Source organism: Lepidochelys olivacea (assembly GCF_965140295.1).
Source record: "Lepidochelys olivacea isolate rLepOli2 genome assembly, chromosome: 13".
NCBI lineage: Eukaryota > Metazoa > Chordata > Testudines > Cheloniidae > Lepidochelys > Lepidochelys olivacea.
The window spans coordinates 3,849,628-3,862,778 of NC_140423.1; the positions used below are offsets into that span (position 1 = coordinate 3,849,628).

At 47.3% G+C, this 13,151-nt stretch overlaps 2 protein-coding genes across 4 annotated transcripts in view; one reads left to right on the forward strand and one right to left on the reverse strand.

Annotated features, from left to right (window-relative positions):
• Positions 1-1,492: 1,492 nt before the first annotated feature.
• Positions 1,493-6,483, forward strand: FNDC11 (fibronectin type III domain containing 11). Of its 3 annotated transcripts, none has more exons than XM_084646400.1 (2): positions 1,493-1,596; positions 5,494-6,483. In XM_084646400.1, the coding sequence occupies exon 2, from the start codon at positions 5,525-5,527 to the stop codon at positions 6,467-6,469; it is 945 nt and encodes a 314-aa protein (XP_084502526.1). In that variant the 5' UTR covers positions 1,493-1,596; positions 5,494-5,524; the 3' UTR covers positions 6,470-6,483. The 3 variants fall into 3 exon arrangements, with proteins under 3 accessions (XP_084502526.1, XP_084502527.1, XP_084502528.1); XM_084646401.1 differs by having other exon boundaries at positions 1,496-1,596; positions 5,520-6,483; XM_084646402.1 differs by lacking the exon at positions 1,493-1,596 and adding an exon at positions 4,925-4,982 and having other exon boundaries at positions 5,520-6,483.
• Positions 6,484-8,689: 2,206 nt separating this feature from the next.
• HELZ2 (helicase with zinc finger 2) overlaps positions 8,690-13,151 on the reverse strand; it is a 50,955-nt gene continuing 46,493 nt past the window's right edge. The window contains exons 18-20 of the mRNA XM_084645668.1: positions 12,504-12,660; positions 11,747-11,914; positions 8,690-11,203 (exon numbers count right to left, since the gene is read on the reverse strand). Of these exons, the coding sequence (XP_084501794.1) occupies positions 11,082-11,203; positions 11,747-11,914; positions 12,504-12,660 (447 nt within the window). The 3' untranslated portion in view covers positions 8,690-11,081. The remainder of the gene's footprint in view (positions 11,204-11,746; positions 11,915-12,503; positions 12,661-13,151) is intronic.

Genomic DNA, 13,151 nt, shown 5'->3' on the forward strand with positions numbered 1-13,151 from the left:
AACCCTGCCTAGTCCCTATTCAATAGCATGCTCCCACTGCAATGAGGCAAAGTTTAAAACAGCATAAATCTTTCAGTGGTTTCCACTGATGGGGCAAGGAGGGGAGTGGGACAGACGATTTTGCTGCCCTCTTGTGGAGAAAGGATATAGAAAATTATCTTTCATCCTTTAGTTCTGACCTAGCAATGGCGTCCGAGGGGGCGTAGAGCAGAATCCCTCTCCTAAGGACTCACTAAAAGCTTATTTTTCCCACAAAATTCATTCCTGTAAATCAAACCCCATGGACATTAAGAGACCAGCACTCACCTTCTAGCCCATGAGTGCACCTGAGATTGACCGGGACTCTCCTGTCTGTTCCAACCAGAGACATTCCCAGGAGTGGATGCAGAGCAGTCTCAGCACAAGGCCTTTGCAGCTTGTCCCTTCTGGCTGCCTAGCAGGTCCTGTGATTCCCCCTCTGGGGTAGTTCTCTGTCCAGTTCTCTATATTCTTCCAGTCTTCATACATAGAACCTAAATATTAAGGGCCACATTGTGATCCCCTTCCGCCATGAATACACCAATCAGCCATCTCCAGGAATCAGGTACTATGCAAGTATCTGGGATCTGGCCCTAAGGCAGGAAGTTGTGTAAACCCCTTAAAGAAAATAAATTGAAAATGGGCTCAGGGCCACGTATCTGCACCGGTTAGTTTTGTGAAGCAAAATGTATTTATTAGGTCCTAAGCATAGTTCTCAGTGCCCCAAACCCCACCCGGAGGCAGATAGGAATGAAATCTATAATGGTAGGTACCTAGGCACATGCAAGCCCAGGATGCAGTGTGGGCCAGCTGTATTCTCCCTGCCGACTGGAACAGTTAAATCATAGGATCCAAAACCAGGCGGACAGGAGCACAAAAGAAACAAAAAATCAGGGCTGGTCTTAACCCTTAAGAGAGTTTCTATGCTGCTGTTTCCAGGTGTCCTCCCCAGAACCAGGCACAGACCCACCCCCTTCCCCCCAAGCAGTCCTCTGCCACTGACCCAGCTCAGACCCCCCATCCTGCCCAGCGCTGCAGAACCAACCCAGCTGCCCCTCTGTCACCCATCCCCAGTTCCCCACTCATCCAGCCCCACACCTGTGCCTCTCCTGCCTCTCCCAGCCCCGTCCCCTGCCTCTCCCAGCCCCCTCCCGCAGCCCTGCCTGTGCCTCCCCCAGCCCCCCCACACCCTGCCCTCCCCACCCGCCACCCCCACAGCCCTGCCCAGCCCCCCTGCTCTGCCTCTCCCAGCCCCCACCCCCAGCCCTGACCTCCCTGTGCCTCCCCCAGACCCCCACACCCTGACCTCCCTGTGCCTCCCCACCTGCCCAGCCCCCCTGCTCTGCCTCTCCCAGCCCCCCCACAGACCTCCCCTTGCCTCTCCCCGCCCCTCACCCAGTGCCCTGCCCTACCCGCGGGGGGCAGACGGGGCGGGCCCCGAACCCGCGGGCGGGGGGGGGTTACGAACAATGGGTTCCCATGGCAGCTGCCTGGGGCTGGCCGGAGCCAGGGCAGCCCGGCCCAGGAGAGGGGGCGGCGGGGAGCGGCCCCGGGACACGCCGCCCGGCTCGGCCACAGGTCAGGACGCCCACCCCCCGCGGGCAACCAGCCAGAGGGGACCCCGGGGGCAGAAAGGGGGGCCGGGGAGCGTCATGGAGGAGGGACTCCTGAGAGGATGGTGCAGGAAAAGGGGGGCGGCTGCAGGAAGGGGGAGCCCAGGGGAGGGGCATGGAGGGGGGGACCCCTGAGGGGATGGTGCAGGAAGAGGGGAGCCTGGGGGGAGGGGCATGGAGAGGGGGAGGGGCAGAAAGGGGGGAGCCCAGGGGAGGGGCATGGAGGGGGGACTTCTGAGGGGATGGTGCAGGAAGAGGGGAGCCTGGGGGGAGGGGCATGGAGAGGGGAGGGGCAGGAAGGGGGACCCCTCAGGGGATGGTGCAGGAAGAGGGGAGCCTGGGAGGAGGGGCATAGGGAGGAGGAGGTGCAGGAAGAGGGGAGCCTGGGGGGAGTGGCATGGAGAGGGGAAGGGGCAGGAAGGGGGAGCCCAGGGGAGGGGCATGAAGGGGGGGACCCCTGAGAGGATGGTGCAGGAAGAGGGGAGCCTGGGGGGAGGGGCATGGAGAGGGGGAGGGGCAGGAAGGGGGAGCCCAGGGGAGGGCCATGGAGGGGTGACCCCTGAGGGGATGGTGCAGGAAGGGGGCAGGGAAGGTGGAATTCCCAGGGGGAGGGCCATGGAGGGGGAAGGACTCCCAGGGGTGGATGGTGGGCAGAGAGCAGTGGGTGGACAGAGCGGGCACAGAGGCTCAGGAGAGCCCCCACAAGGCAAAGCATGTGGGGGGCATGGAAGACCCTTCTCTGTGCCTCCCTGCTGTGGGCACAGAGGGGGAAAGCCGAGGAGGCCTGGCACTCCCCAGCCAGTGGAGGGCGAGCCCCGGATCCCCTCACTGCCATTAGCAGTGCATCCCCTCACCTTCCCCTCAGCTGGAGCGTCAGCTACCCCTAGTGCCCTCTGCAAGTCAGGGTGTTGCAGCAGGGTCAGACTGGGCCCTGCGCTGTCATGCCCCTAACGAGGAGGAGGAACAATTATCTCTTTCTAGAGTACAACAGAAAACACAAAAGCAGCCACAGTTCAGCACTACCAGACTCTGTGTATCATACTGGCAGCATCAGGCTCTCCCTAGACTGTCACTTAGGCCTGCTGGCCGGGATCATCCAAGGTTCCCTAGTGAATTAGCACCTCTCTCCCAACAATTTACATCAGCCTCAGTTACTAAAGCTGAACACCTTGTTAAAATCTAAATTCACTTCTCCTTCATCCCGCTGCCTCTTTTGTCTTTCTCTGAACAAACTGCAAGGCATAAGCCCCTTTCACTGTCATGTATGGTCAGTTTCACTTTCGGCATCTTCCCTGCTTTCATTTTTTTTTAGGCCCCAATTCCTGCTGTTGTTGCATGCAGCTAGATCCTCACTCCTCCATAAAGCCATGCAGGTGTTTTAAAAGCATCTCTGGCCAGTGGAATGCAGAAATAATTATAGAAACATTTCTGTTTGATTTAGCTTTGTAAGAGCTCGTTTTTACATCATCTAGAGTTTTGAGCTACATAACCAAATAAGCTGCTAGCTCTATATTACGTTTCATATTGTGGTGTCCTGGGGCTGATCTGTGTCAATTTTTTGGCTTTACCTTGTTTTCCTGCATTTTTCTGATGGAAAGAATAAAGTTTAAAAAATTCAGGACACATTTGAATTGACAATATCCTTGAAAAAGCATCCCGGCAAATGAAGGGATTATCATGAAAAATAAGTGCATGCAGTGTTGTAGCCATGTTGGTCCCAGGATAACAGAGAGACAAGGTGGGTGAGGGAATATCTTTTATTGGACCAACTTCTGAAGGTGAGAGAGAGATGCTTTCCGTCTACACAGAGCTCTTCGTCAGGTCTGGGAAAAGTACATGCTGAAAGCTCAAAAGCTTGTCTCACCCCTGGAAGCTGGTCCAATAAAAGATATTCCCTCACTTACCGTGAGAAATAAGTGACACTTTTGCACTTCTCTAATCCAAAGACTGAAAGCACGTCACAAATTTAATTGTACCTCATAATATAATACCCCATGAAGTCAAGTATTACCAGCCACATTATATAAATGGGGATAATGGGGCACAGACTGCTGCTGTTCTACCCACTAAGTAACATGGTCTTGTCAGAAAACATGTGAGGAGAAAGAATAAAATATCAGAATTATGCACTGTAAACACTTTATAAAAAACAACTCTAAAACAAGCCGATGCCATGGATGTCAGCTAGCTACTTGAGAGCTATTCTCCGTTTGTGTCACTAGCCCCCTCGTCGTGGTATTGAAGTGTAGCTAGGGCTAGCAAAGCAGCATCTGGACATTGCACATTTTCTTTGTCTTCCATATCAACTATGTTCAGTTTTCAAGTCTAAATATGAGCTTCAAACTGGCATCCAAAACAAGCTGCATTCTGGTTCAGTCATTATCACTGTCAGTGAAGATTCAAGAACCGGAATTTAGCTGACAATTCTGTTTTTGATACCTAAGTCATAGATACCTCAACTAAAAGATAATACAGGTAGGTCTTCCATGGCTATATTGGCTCAGCAGTGGTATTAAACAGTACTCTTGCCTTGGTCATTGTAGGAAACAGATACAACGAAGGAAACAGAGCAGATATGGAGTTTAAAAGGGCCATTTCCATTGTCCCTTTTCTCACTGATTAACCATTACTTCGTTCATGTTTGTTTTTCACTTGTTGTGTGTCATGTTGTTACAGTGAAACGCTTATGGAATTACACATTTCATCCACATGCAATTGAATATAATTCATTCGGAACCATTATAATGCAAACTAAACAAAAGGTGGGGAGAAGGATTTGTCATTCAAAATGTTGACTTTCAGGAATGGGTTGCACAGTCAAACAGAAAGGACACGTGATAGTTCCTCTCTTTACAACTCTGGTGAGGTCACACTGGGACCATCACATTCAGTTTGGGCCACTGCACTCCCAAAAAGACATTGATAGATTGGAGAGGTTTTAAAGATCAGCAGCCAAGCTGATTTGAAGCCAGTATCCTGCAGTTGCCTAAAGGAAAGCCTAAGACCTGAATGGGTGTATAGCTTGGCTAAGCAAACTAAGGGAGAGACGTAGACACTTGCTGATATGAGAGATGTGAATGACCAGCAAGAATGGAGAAAGAGATAACTTAGGGTGGTATAAAGGGGTCTCATTAGAACTAATGAGATAAGGAAAAAATGTGAGAGTATCAGGATCCATTATTTACCCCTTCACGCAAGAACCAGGAGTCATCTAATGAAATTAATAGGCAGCAGGTTTAAAACAAACAAAAGGAAGTATTTCTTCACACAACGTACTGTCAACCTATATAACTCTTTGCCAGAAGGTGTCGTGAAGGCCAAAGCTACGTTGGGGTTAAAAAAAACAATTAGGTAAGTTCATGGAGGATACGTCCATCAATGGCTATTAGCCAAGATGGTCAGGGATGCAACCCCATGCTCTGAGAGTCCCTAGACCCTGATTGCTAGAAGCTAGGCATGAACAACATGGGATGGATCACTCACTAATTGTCCAGTTCATTCTCTCTGAAGCATCTGGCATTGGCCACTGTCAGAAGACAGGATACTGGGCTAAATGGACCATTGGTCTGACCCATTATGGCCTTTCTTATGTTCTTATTTATTAAATGAAGATATAGTCTCTCAAGGGAAATAGCAGGAGCCCAGTTGACTGGGATATTTAGGACTAGACTAGGCAAAGCACTCAAAATGGTAATGTTAGAAAGGAATGTTCTAGGATTGGCAGGGAGCCTGATAGAGTCTAACAGAAATTAGAGATGGGATAAGAACTAAAATGATTTATAATTAATGTTATAGTATAAGGAAACAGCAGTCACTATCATGGTATGCTCCATATTGACTGCTTTTCCTTTGGTTCTTAAAGGTTGTTATTGTTGCTTTCCTGCACAGCAACTATGAGTTTTGGAACCATGGATGTGTATTTGAATGAGATAGAAAACAATCTGCAGAGTATTTTGTACAACAAAGAGGAGGACCAGGAGAATGAAACCTGGAAGATGTACATGGAGAGAAAGAACATTGTGCTGGAGTTTCTGCACTCTGACTTGAGTCTCCACCTGCTGAAACGCCACCATAAGCGAATTGAACTTCTGAAAAAGTGCTCTTATTACATTGAAATTCTGCCCAAGCATTTGGCACTGGGAGACCAGAACCACCTCATGCTGCCCACCACTATGTTCCAGCTGGTTGACCCCTGGAGATTCCAGAGGATGAAGAAGTTGGGAACAGTCCAAACCAAAATCCAGCTGTTGCTCTTAACTGACCTGTTAGAACAACTGGAACAGGGGCGGGAGGAGCTGGTCCACTTCCTGGAGACCTATGACATGGTAACATTCCTCGCCAGGTGGGACTTGGTCAAGCAAAAGCTGTCAAATCTGTCTGAGCTGATGGATAATTTCCTTGCCATGCTAGTGCCAGGAAGGCTGTATGTTAAGCATCGTCTGGTGTCAGATGTTGGGGCTACCAAAATCCCACACATTAGGCTTGTTCTGAGTACCAAGATGCCAGTGATGTTTGATCGAAAGGAATCAGTGGCCCATGAGGACTGGGTGAGCCTCAAGTGGTTTATCACAAGTCAACAGTCACAGCCTGAACAGTATGAACTCAGGTTTAAGCTACTGGAGCCCCAAACCCAGCAAGAGAGGATCCAGTGTGGAATAATGCCGGTCACGTCCAACATGTGTGAAATCCGGAACCTGCTGTCTGACAGATCATACAGATTCACAGTTAAAAGGGCGGAGACTTACACACTCGTCTATGAACAGTGGCGCGATACCATCACATTGGAGACAAAACCTTACCCTGATGAAGGCATGGAGAGCACCATGTGCGAACCCTGACGGATGAAGCAGCAGCAGAGAATTTTCTAATTTTGTCAATTCAAAGAAGTTGAAGAAGTAAAATTTAAAATGTATTTTTAAAGGTTTTTGCATAAAAATTGAGCTGTTGTGTCTTCAATTGTAATTTTACAAAGTGCCTCATATACATCTTTATGGGCTGAAAACAACACAGTTTAAACAGTCACCACTGCCCCTCGTGCCTCCACCCATCCTTTGCAACGTCCGTTGCCAATGAAGGCCAGCTACCCCTCGTAGTGAGGCTGAGCAGACTATAGCAGTGGGTAAAAGATCACCACATGGTGTCTGACACAAAACAATTTAGGGAAAATTTATCCACTGTCTGGTGCCTTCCTATAAATCAACAGCTAACTCAGTGCCTTCTTCCCACGCAATGTCCTCACTTTTCATTGCCCTTCCTTTCCTCATTGCCCCTTGCCACACCAACAGTGCTCTGTTTACACACACACGCACACACTCACCTGAATCCCAATCCTCATGGTCCCTCACCACTGCCCAGTCTCCTTGCCAAGGTTCCTTCCACAGCCTCTGACATGTAGTTGCCCTCTCATTTCCCATCCCATAGTAATGCTCTACAGTGCAGGAAAAGATCCTTTTTTGACTTAAAACAGGAGAGGGCAAAATCTCCAGGGATCATCCTCTATAAAACAGTTTCCTCTGTTGAATATTGGGGTTAATTCCTCTTTTCCCATCTGTTTCTGTCCAGATTCAGTTCCGTAGAATCCTTTCAATTAAGTACAGGACAGATTCTATTCACGCATGGACACATATACACGCACATAGAGAACTCAATCCCATAGTCATAAATAAACATTTTTCATTTAATAAATTTAATCATCTTTACAATTATGGCTTAAATATGAAACAGGAATGTTGAGGTTCTTATTTAAAAACATTAGAAGCAGATAAAAATATTTGTATCCAAAATGTTGTTCCAAAGCTGTTACAAGTCTCACGTTACAGACACAAGATAAAAAACCTGTCACATTTAAGGTTCCTTAATTTGAATTTCACAACACGTAACATTTTATTTCCATTTAAAAACTGATTTATTGCAGTGGATCGTTCTCTACACAGCTGTATGGCTCCTCAGGAACAGCACTGCAGGCCCACGTCTGTTCCTACTGAAGCCACAAAAGATTTTTCTACTGGTTTTACTGGGAGCAGGAGCAGACCCAAGGGAGAGTGCTAAAATCACAAAGATCAGTCAGATTGAAGCCTGAGACACTGTTTACTCTAGATGTAGATCACCTTTCTTGAACTCACATAGGGTTGAAGTCTCGGTAGTGCTGGGGAAAGCTATGCTACCCTCCAGCATGGACGGACATATACCACAAAAGCAATTTTAACACGTGCTTGTCTTCTGGCTGAGAACCCAAAGACAGTCCCTCTCCCCAATCCTGAAGAAAGAGCAAGCTGTATGGAGTGGGGGTGGTGAGGGTGCTGTACTCCGACCTCTTAGCTACAGTCCAGACCCACCCCACCATGACTCCGGTCAGAAGCTCAGAATAGTGGGCTGTGCATGAGGATGGACACCTTTCTGCCCAAACTGCAGCCATTGTGCTGTTCTTTGGGCATGCACCTATGGTCAGCACCAGCTGGAGTTCAACCCCTGATGTTTATGATGAAAGGATATTTCCCAGTCATGGCATCTCCCTAGGAAACCATTCTGATCTCCTATTTTACCATTCACAAGCCTTGTTTTATCAAACTCTGTGATGTGGCCAACAAACTGCACACCATCATGCCAGACACATGCCATTGGAATTATAGTGGGGGCTTTCTCCTCTCCCCCCCCCATAATAAAAAAATGTCTTCTTTGTCTTTATGTCAATAGTTTTATGTAAGAATCCTTCCATCATAAATAACTGATTCAAATCTCTCTACGCATATGAAGCTGGACTAAATTTAATGAGTCTTTTCCATATTAACTTCTCTGATTCTGTATATCCAAAAGCACTATATCCATAACACAGTATTCAGTTATCAGTAATAGTCTCTACAAAACATTACATTAATTGCACTTCCTGCTAACCCCTGGCTACTGAGGCTACATGATCAATTATGCGACTACCTATTTACAACATCAATGCAACTCAGCAGTTTAAGCTGCGATCTCACTGTAGTTTGTAGGCCATAGGGCAGCATTTTCGAACACAAGTTATGAGACCAGTCTCTTTCAGAATAAGTTTCCGGAGAGGATGTGATCTGTTGCCTTGTAAGATAACAGTGACTGAACACAGTACTTCACTCTAGACTTTACCGCACAAGGTGAAGTAGTTTGGTGGGCCGGGGGATGGGTGGTGTTTTGTTTTTGCTTTTTTAAATACGAACAAGTGGAAAATGGTACACGCAGAGGTGACTTGGCTAAATGATGCTCAGCGGTATCAAACTAAGCCCCTACAGTGCGTCTGATTCGCCTCTCATTTATACCAGTTGTACGCTGGTGTAACCTGCATTCTTTCCATGGAGAAACTCCATGATTTACACTAGAGGGAGGAGAATAAGGCCCACTGGACTTAAAGGGACCATGGTGAGTGTGTTAGCTATACAATGTTCTCTCTGCTGGGATGTGTGTGCTATACTGAAGTGTTTAACTTAAGGATTCCAAAACTGTCTTTCACCATTCGTTTCACTAGTCCACAAAGTGATCTCTGTTCCAGAGTTTACTCTGGAATCGTAAAAACAATTAGTTTGCAAAAACAAGGCCTGTTTGGAATCCTTGAGATACGAGGCTTCAATGTGGGACAACTATCAGGCCTAAGAACTCACCTGTTCTCTGCCTGTGGCACATAATAGTTTAGTCTCTTGAGGGCTGTAAAACTTTGGTTGTTGGGCTTAGTGTGCAGGTGCTGGGTAACGTTAGTGGCCTGTGATACAGAAGAGGTAGGTCTGGATGAGCTGGTGATCCCTTCTGGCCTCAAATGCCATGACCAGCCTTTATCCAGTGCCCTTTAGAAATACTGAGGAAGCCTTCTACATTCTTTCCTCAGACATGGGACTTGGACCCATATGCTGCACTACTAGAAGAGCAGATGTGCGTGTTCTCTTTTACCAGAAACCAGGTCTATTACATGGCAGGAGAGCAAGCAAGCAGTTTCAAAACAAGAAGCAGAAGAAGGAGAACCTTCTCCACAGGTTCTGCACTTTCCCTGGCTATACACGACTCAAACCTAACAGGAAGGATCACGGAAATGGAATATGACATTACACACTGGCTCTTCAGGTTTTCTTATTGCACATTCCTTCACTTTGGGAAAGAAGCCCTGCAAACGCAACACTCATTCATCCCTAGTATAACTCTTGTTGAAGTCACAAAGGTTGGTAGTTACACCCGGGGTGACACTTGGCCCACCTTGTTTTCATTTGATACAAAAAATGTTGCAACGGCAGCTTGGCTCAGTCTTACACGGACATCTACTGGTCCCCATGTATTTGGTCTTCGGGAGCACTAAGGCAGGCACACGTAGTCAGAACTGGAATAATGAGATTGCCGTGCTGTCCCCCATAAATACCATGCCCACATAAGCCGCTCCAGCTTAACAAGGCTTCAGTGCTGAGCACCATTTCACTACTACACAGGTATGATCGGAACTGAATTATTGGGAAAAATAACTCCTGTTCCTGTCAGCCTCCTGTTCTCTAGTGATCCACACCTCTCAGTTCATAGCAATTTGGCTATTTTAAAAATATATACACATACATCTCACGTGGCCAAAAGCATGGGCCTTTGATTGCAAAGCAAAGTTCATTGAGTTAAAAGTCAATAAGTTAGAAGCAGCTTAAAACAAGAAGAAGAACAGAGGAGGGAACATTCTTTACACAAGAGGAAACATTTTCAAGTAAAACTAGGTGGGCAGCTTAAAAATATCTTTACAGTGTCAAAATCTGCTGGTAGAGGTTGTCCCCCATGGTCTTCATTCTCTTTATACTGGTCATCACAATCTCCTTTGCACTAAGAGTCAATATGTCTATTTATAAAAGTACTTGGCCTTGGCTAAGTGATATTTACCTATTCATAAAGGCCAAGAATATTTCATTATCTGGGTTTTGTTTTGGTTTTTTGGTTTTTTCCTTCATTTAAAATAAAACACAGATTGTTTCTTCTGCTTTGAGAAATGAGATTGCCTTAGTAGTTTCCTGGGCTTGGTTTCAGAATTCATGGTAGCATTTGGCAGCCTTGATCCTAGTATGGCACATCACAGCTCAAGCCTGCAGCTCTGTCACATGCCATCCTTCAGCTCCTGATGAAGTGAAAATATCTATTTGGTCCCCAAAGAATAGCTGCTGTCACAAAAATGCAGGTTGGGGATTCCACGTAGGCTCTCTTGGCTTCCACAAAATCTGCCCCTGCACCCATCAACTTCCACAGCTTTTTGGTTTGCAAATGCTGGAAGTCTTGACATAAGGTTGCCTTTTCATTACAAGAAGTTTAAGGTGAGTGGTCAAGTGCAGCTTGCCAATTCCTGGTGCATTTTCTTCACTGGTTAGTGCCTGACGGGTAGAAAAGAGGCTTGAATGCAGCATTGTTCCCCAATGGGCCCATCAAACATTTCAGGCAGGGACTGGTTTATCCAGCTGTGATCTATTCACATCAGCGAAGGGCTGACTTCTTCCTGACCCGAATGTCGTGAGCCGAAGTGCTGCATCCCATCTGTTTGTAATGCTCCAGCAGTCTCCTCCACAAAGGGTTGGATTCCAGGAGATAGCGGTTTCCTGTTGGTAGAAGGGAAAAACCAACAGTGAGCAGAAATGGCTAATCTGTTTCCATAGAACACTTGGCGGACCTGTCTGTAACCTCTGGGCCTAGAGAAAAAAGCCAAACTGTGCTGGATAAACTGGAGGGACATTTCCTTCAGCCCCAAAGTCCCCAGCCATGGCCCTACCATTGCCACATCACTGTAAATGTATCCTGTCCATGTGACCAACAGGGAAATACCAGCAGGTCAAATTCTGCTGGACTAGAGATCCAGCATGCAAGCAAAGAAAGAATATGATTAAAAACAGAAACAAGACAATACACACTGAATGTATGTTAAAAACATGGGAGAGATGCCTATGATTACTGCTCTCCACTCTGAGGGGTAGTTCAAATACATGGGGTGGTTCCCAGCCACTCGAACTTCAAAATCATTGACGTTGTAATGTTAGAAAAACGAAGACAGACCATCTTCTTCTGCCTCTAAGTTCGGATCCCCACTTCCTTCTACAGCATTTCTTCTCCCACCCTAGCTTCATGCACCTTCCCAGAAGACTCACCTATAATGCAGAGCCCCTCTTGAGCCCGAGTGATGGCTACATTGACCTGGTTTGGGTCAATAACAAATCCAAGATACTTCTTCTGCCAGCTTTTGGTGGGATTCCTATCAATATCTGATCGAGAGCAGGAGCGTACAGTGGACAGGATCACATACTTCCATTCACTCCCTAGAGAGAAGGAATTGCACCAATTTTATTGATGGTGAAGTTAAAGGCATTTAGCCAGAAAGTGTCCAGCTATGCTTCCCTACTGGAATAACATCCATTCCTCTACAGCAAAAGTCTAGAATATCGCAGCTTACAGCTGTGTTCCTATGGCATTTGGAGCCATTACTGTATCCCATCGTCATTTTTACGAGAGCATCTGCCTTACTACAGACCCTGGCTCTATGAAGAATGCTCACTTTAACAACCCCAACCTCCCCTCCAAGTGTCATTCACATTTAACTTCTTCACTTATGTTCAACAATTGCGCTCCATCCATGTGGCTGGTTTTCTGAGACACAAAGATTTGGGGGATTTCTTTAAATAGGTATTTCAAGGGCTCCCCTCGCTGCTGATTGTGACCAAGAATCACCCAGAAAGCCAGCTCTGTGGGGTCTCTCCCGATGGCTGAAGCAAGCCCTGACCCATGAGATTTGGTGATTCTGAGTGACAAGGTGCTGTACCCCACAGGAGGGTGGAGAAAGGTAATGACCTTACTTCACACCAGCTGGAAGCTGAAATAGAGAACTCTGCTATTCCCTACGGACCTTACCTTGGCTTTTCATGATGGTGCAAACTGTCATCCCACGGACACCCTCCTGGGCGAGACGTTTGTTGACCTCCGACACCTGGGCGTTGTACGGGCTCAGGATGGCAACATTCACTGGCTTGATGGTGCCATCCAGGGTCAGCTGCTTTGCTATCCTCACCTGAGGGGGGACACAATGTGAGCTCCTGCTTGTTGTTGGGGCTGGGGGGGAGGAAAGGAAACAGCCTTTTCCTTCATTCCACACATAGGTGGAATTGCTGTGGAGGGACAGAAGAGAACAGGTCCCCCCAGCTTCAGATTGGGAAGGAAGGAGGAAGAGAAGACACGAGGTTCTCTCCAGTTTTATGCCATCCCATTGATACCCCACTCAGTGATGCACTCTGGCTTCTTGTCCACATGGCCCCTTTCACCAACGCTGTTTTGGTCTGTGGTTGCACCGTTCATCCCATCCTCTCCATCCACAAGGCACAGAGACCAAGGTGGTGGAGGAAGAGACTGGTGTCGAGTTAGTCTTGGGCAGCAAAGCCAGAGATTTTAATGTTAAAGCAAGGAAACTCAACCTGGCTCTCCTAGCCCTACCCATGGCGCTCCTAGGGCTCAATGAGGCATAGCACAACTCTTTGCTGAAATCACTGTGTCAACCCGGGAACA

What these genes read in the sequence shown, in the direction of transcription:
- FNDC11 (XM_084646400.1), top strand. Translation starts at nt 5,525, where the DNA reads ATGAGTTTTGGAACCATGGATGTGTATTTGAATGAGATAGAAAACAAT.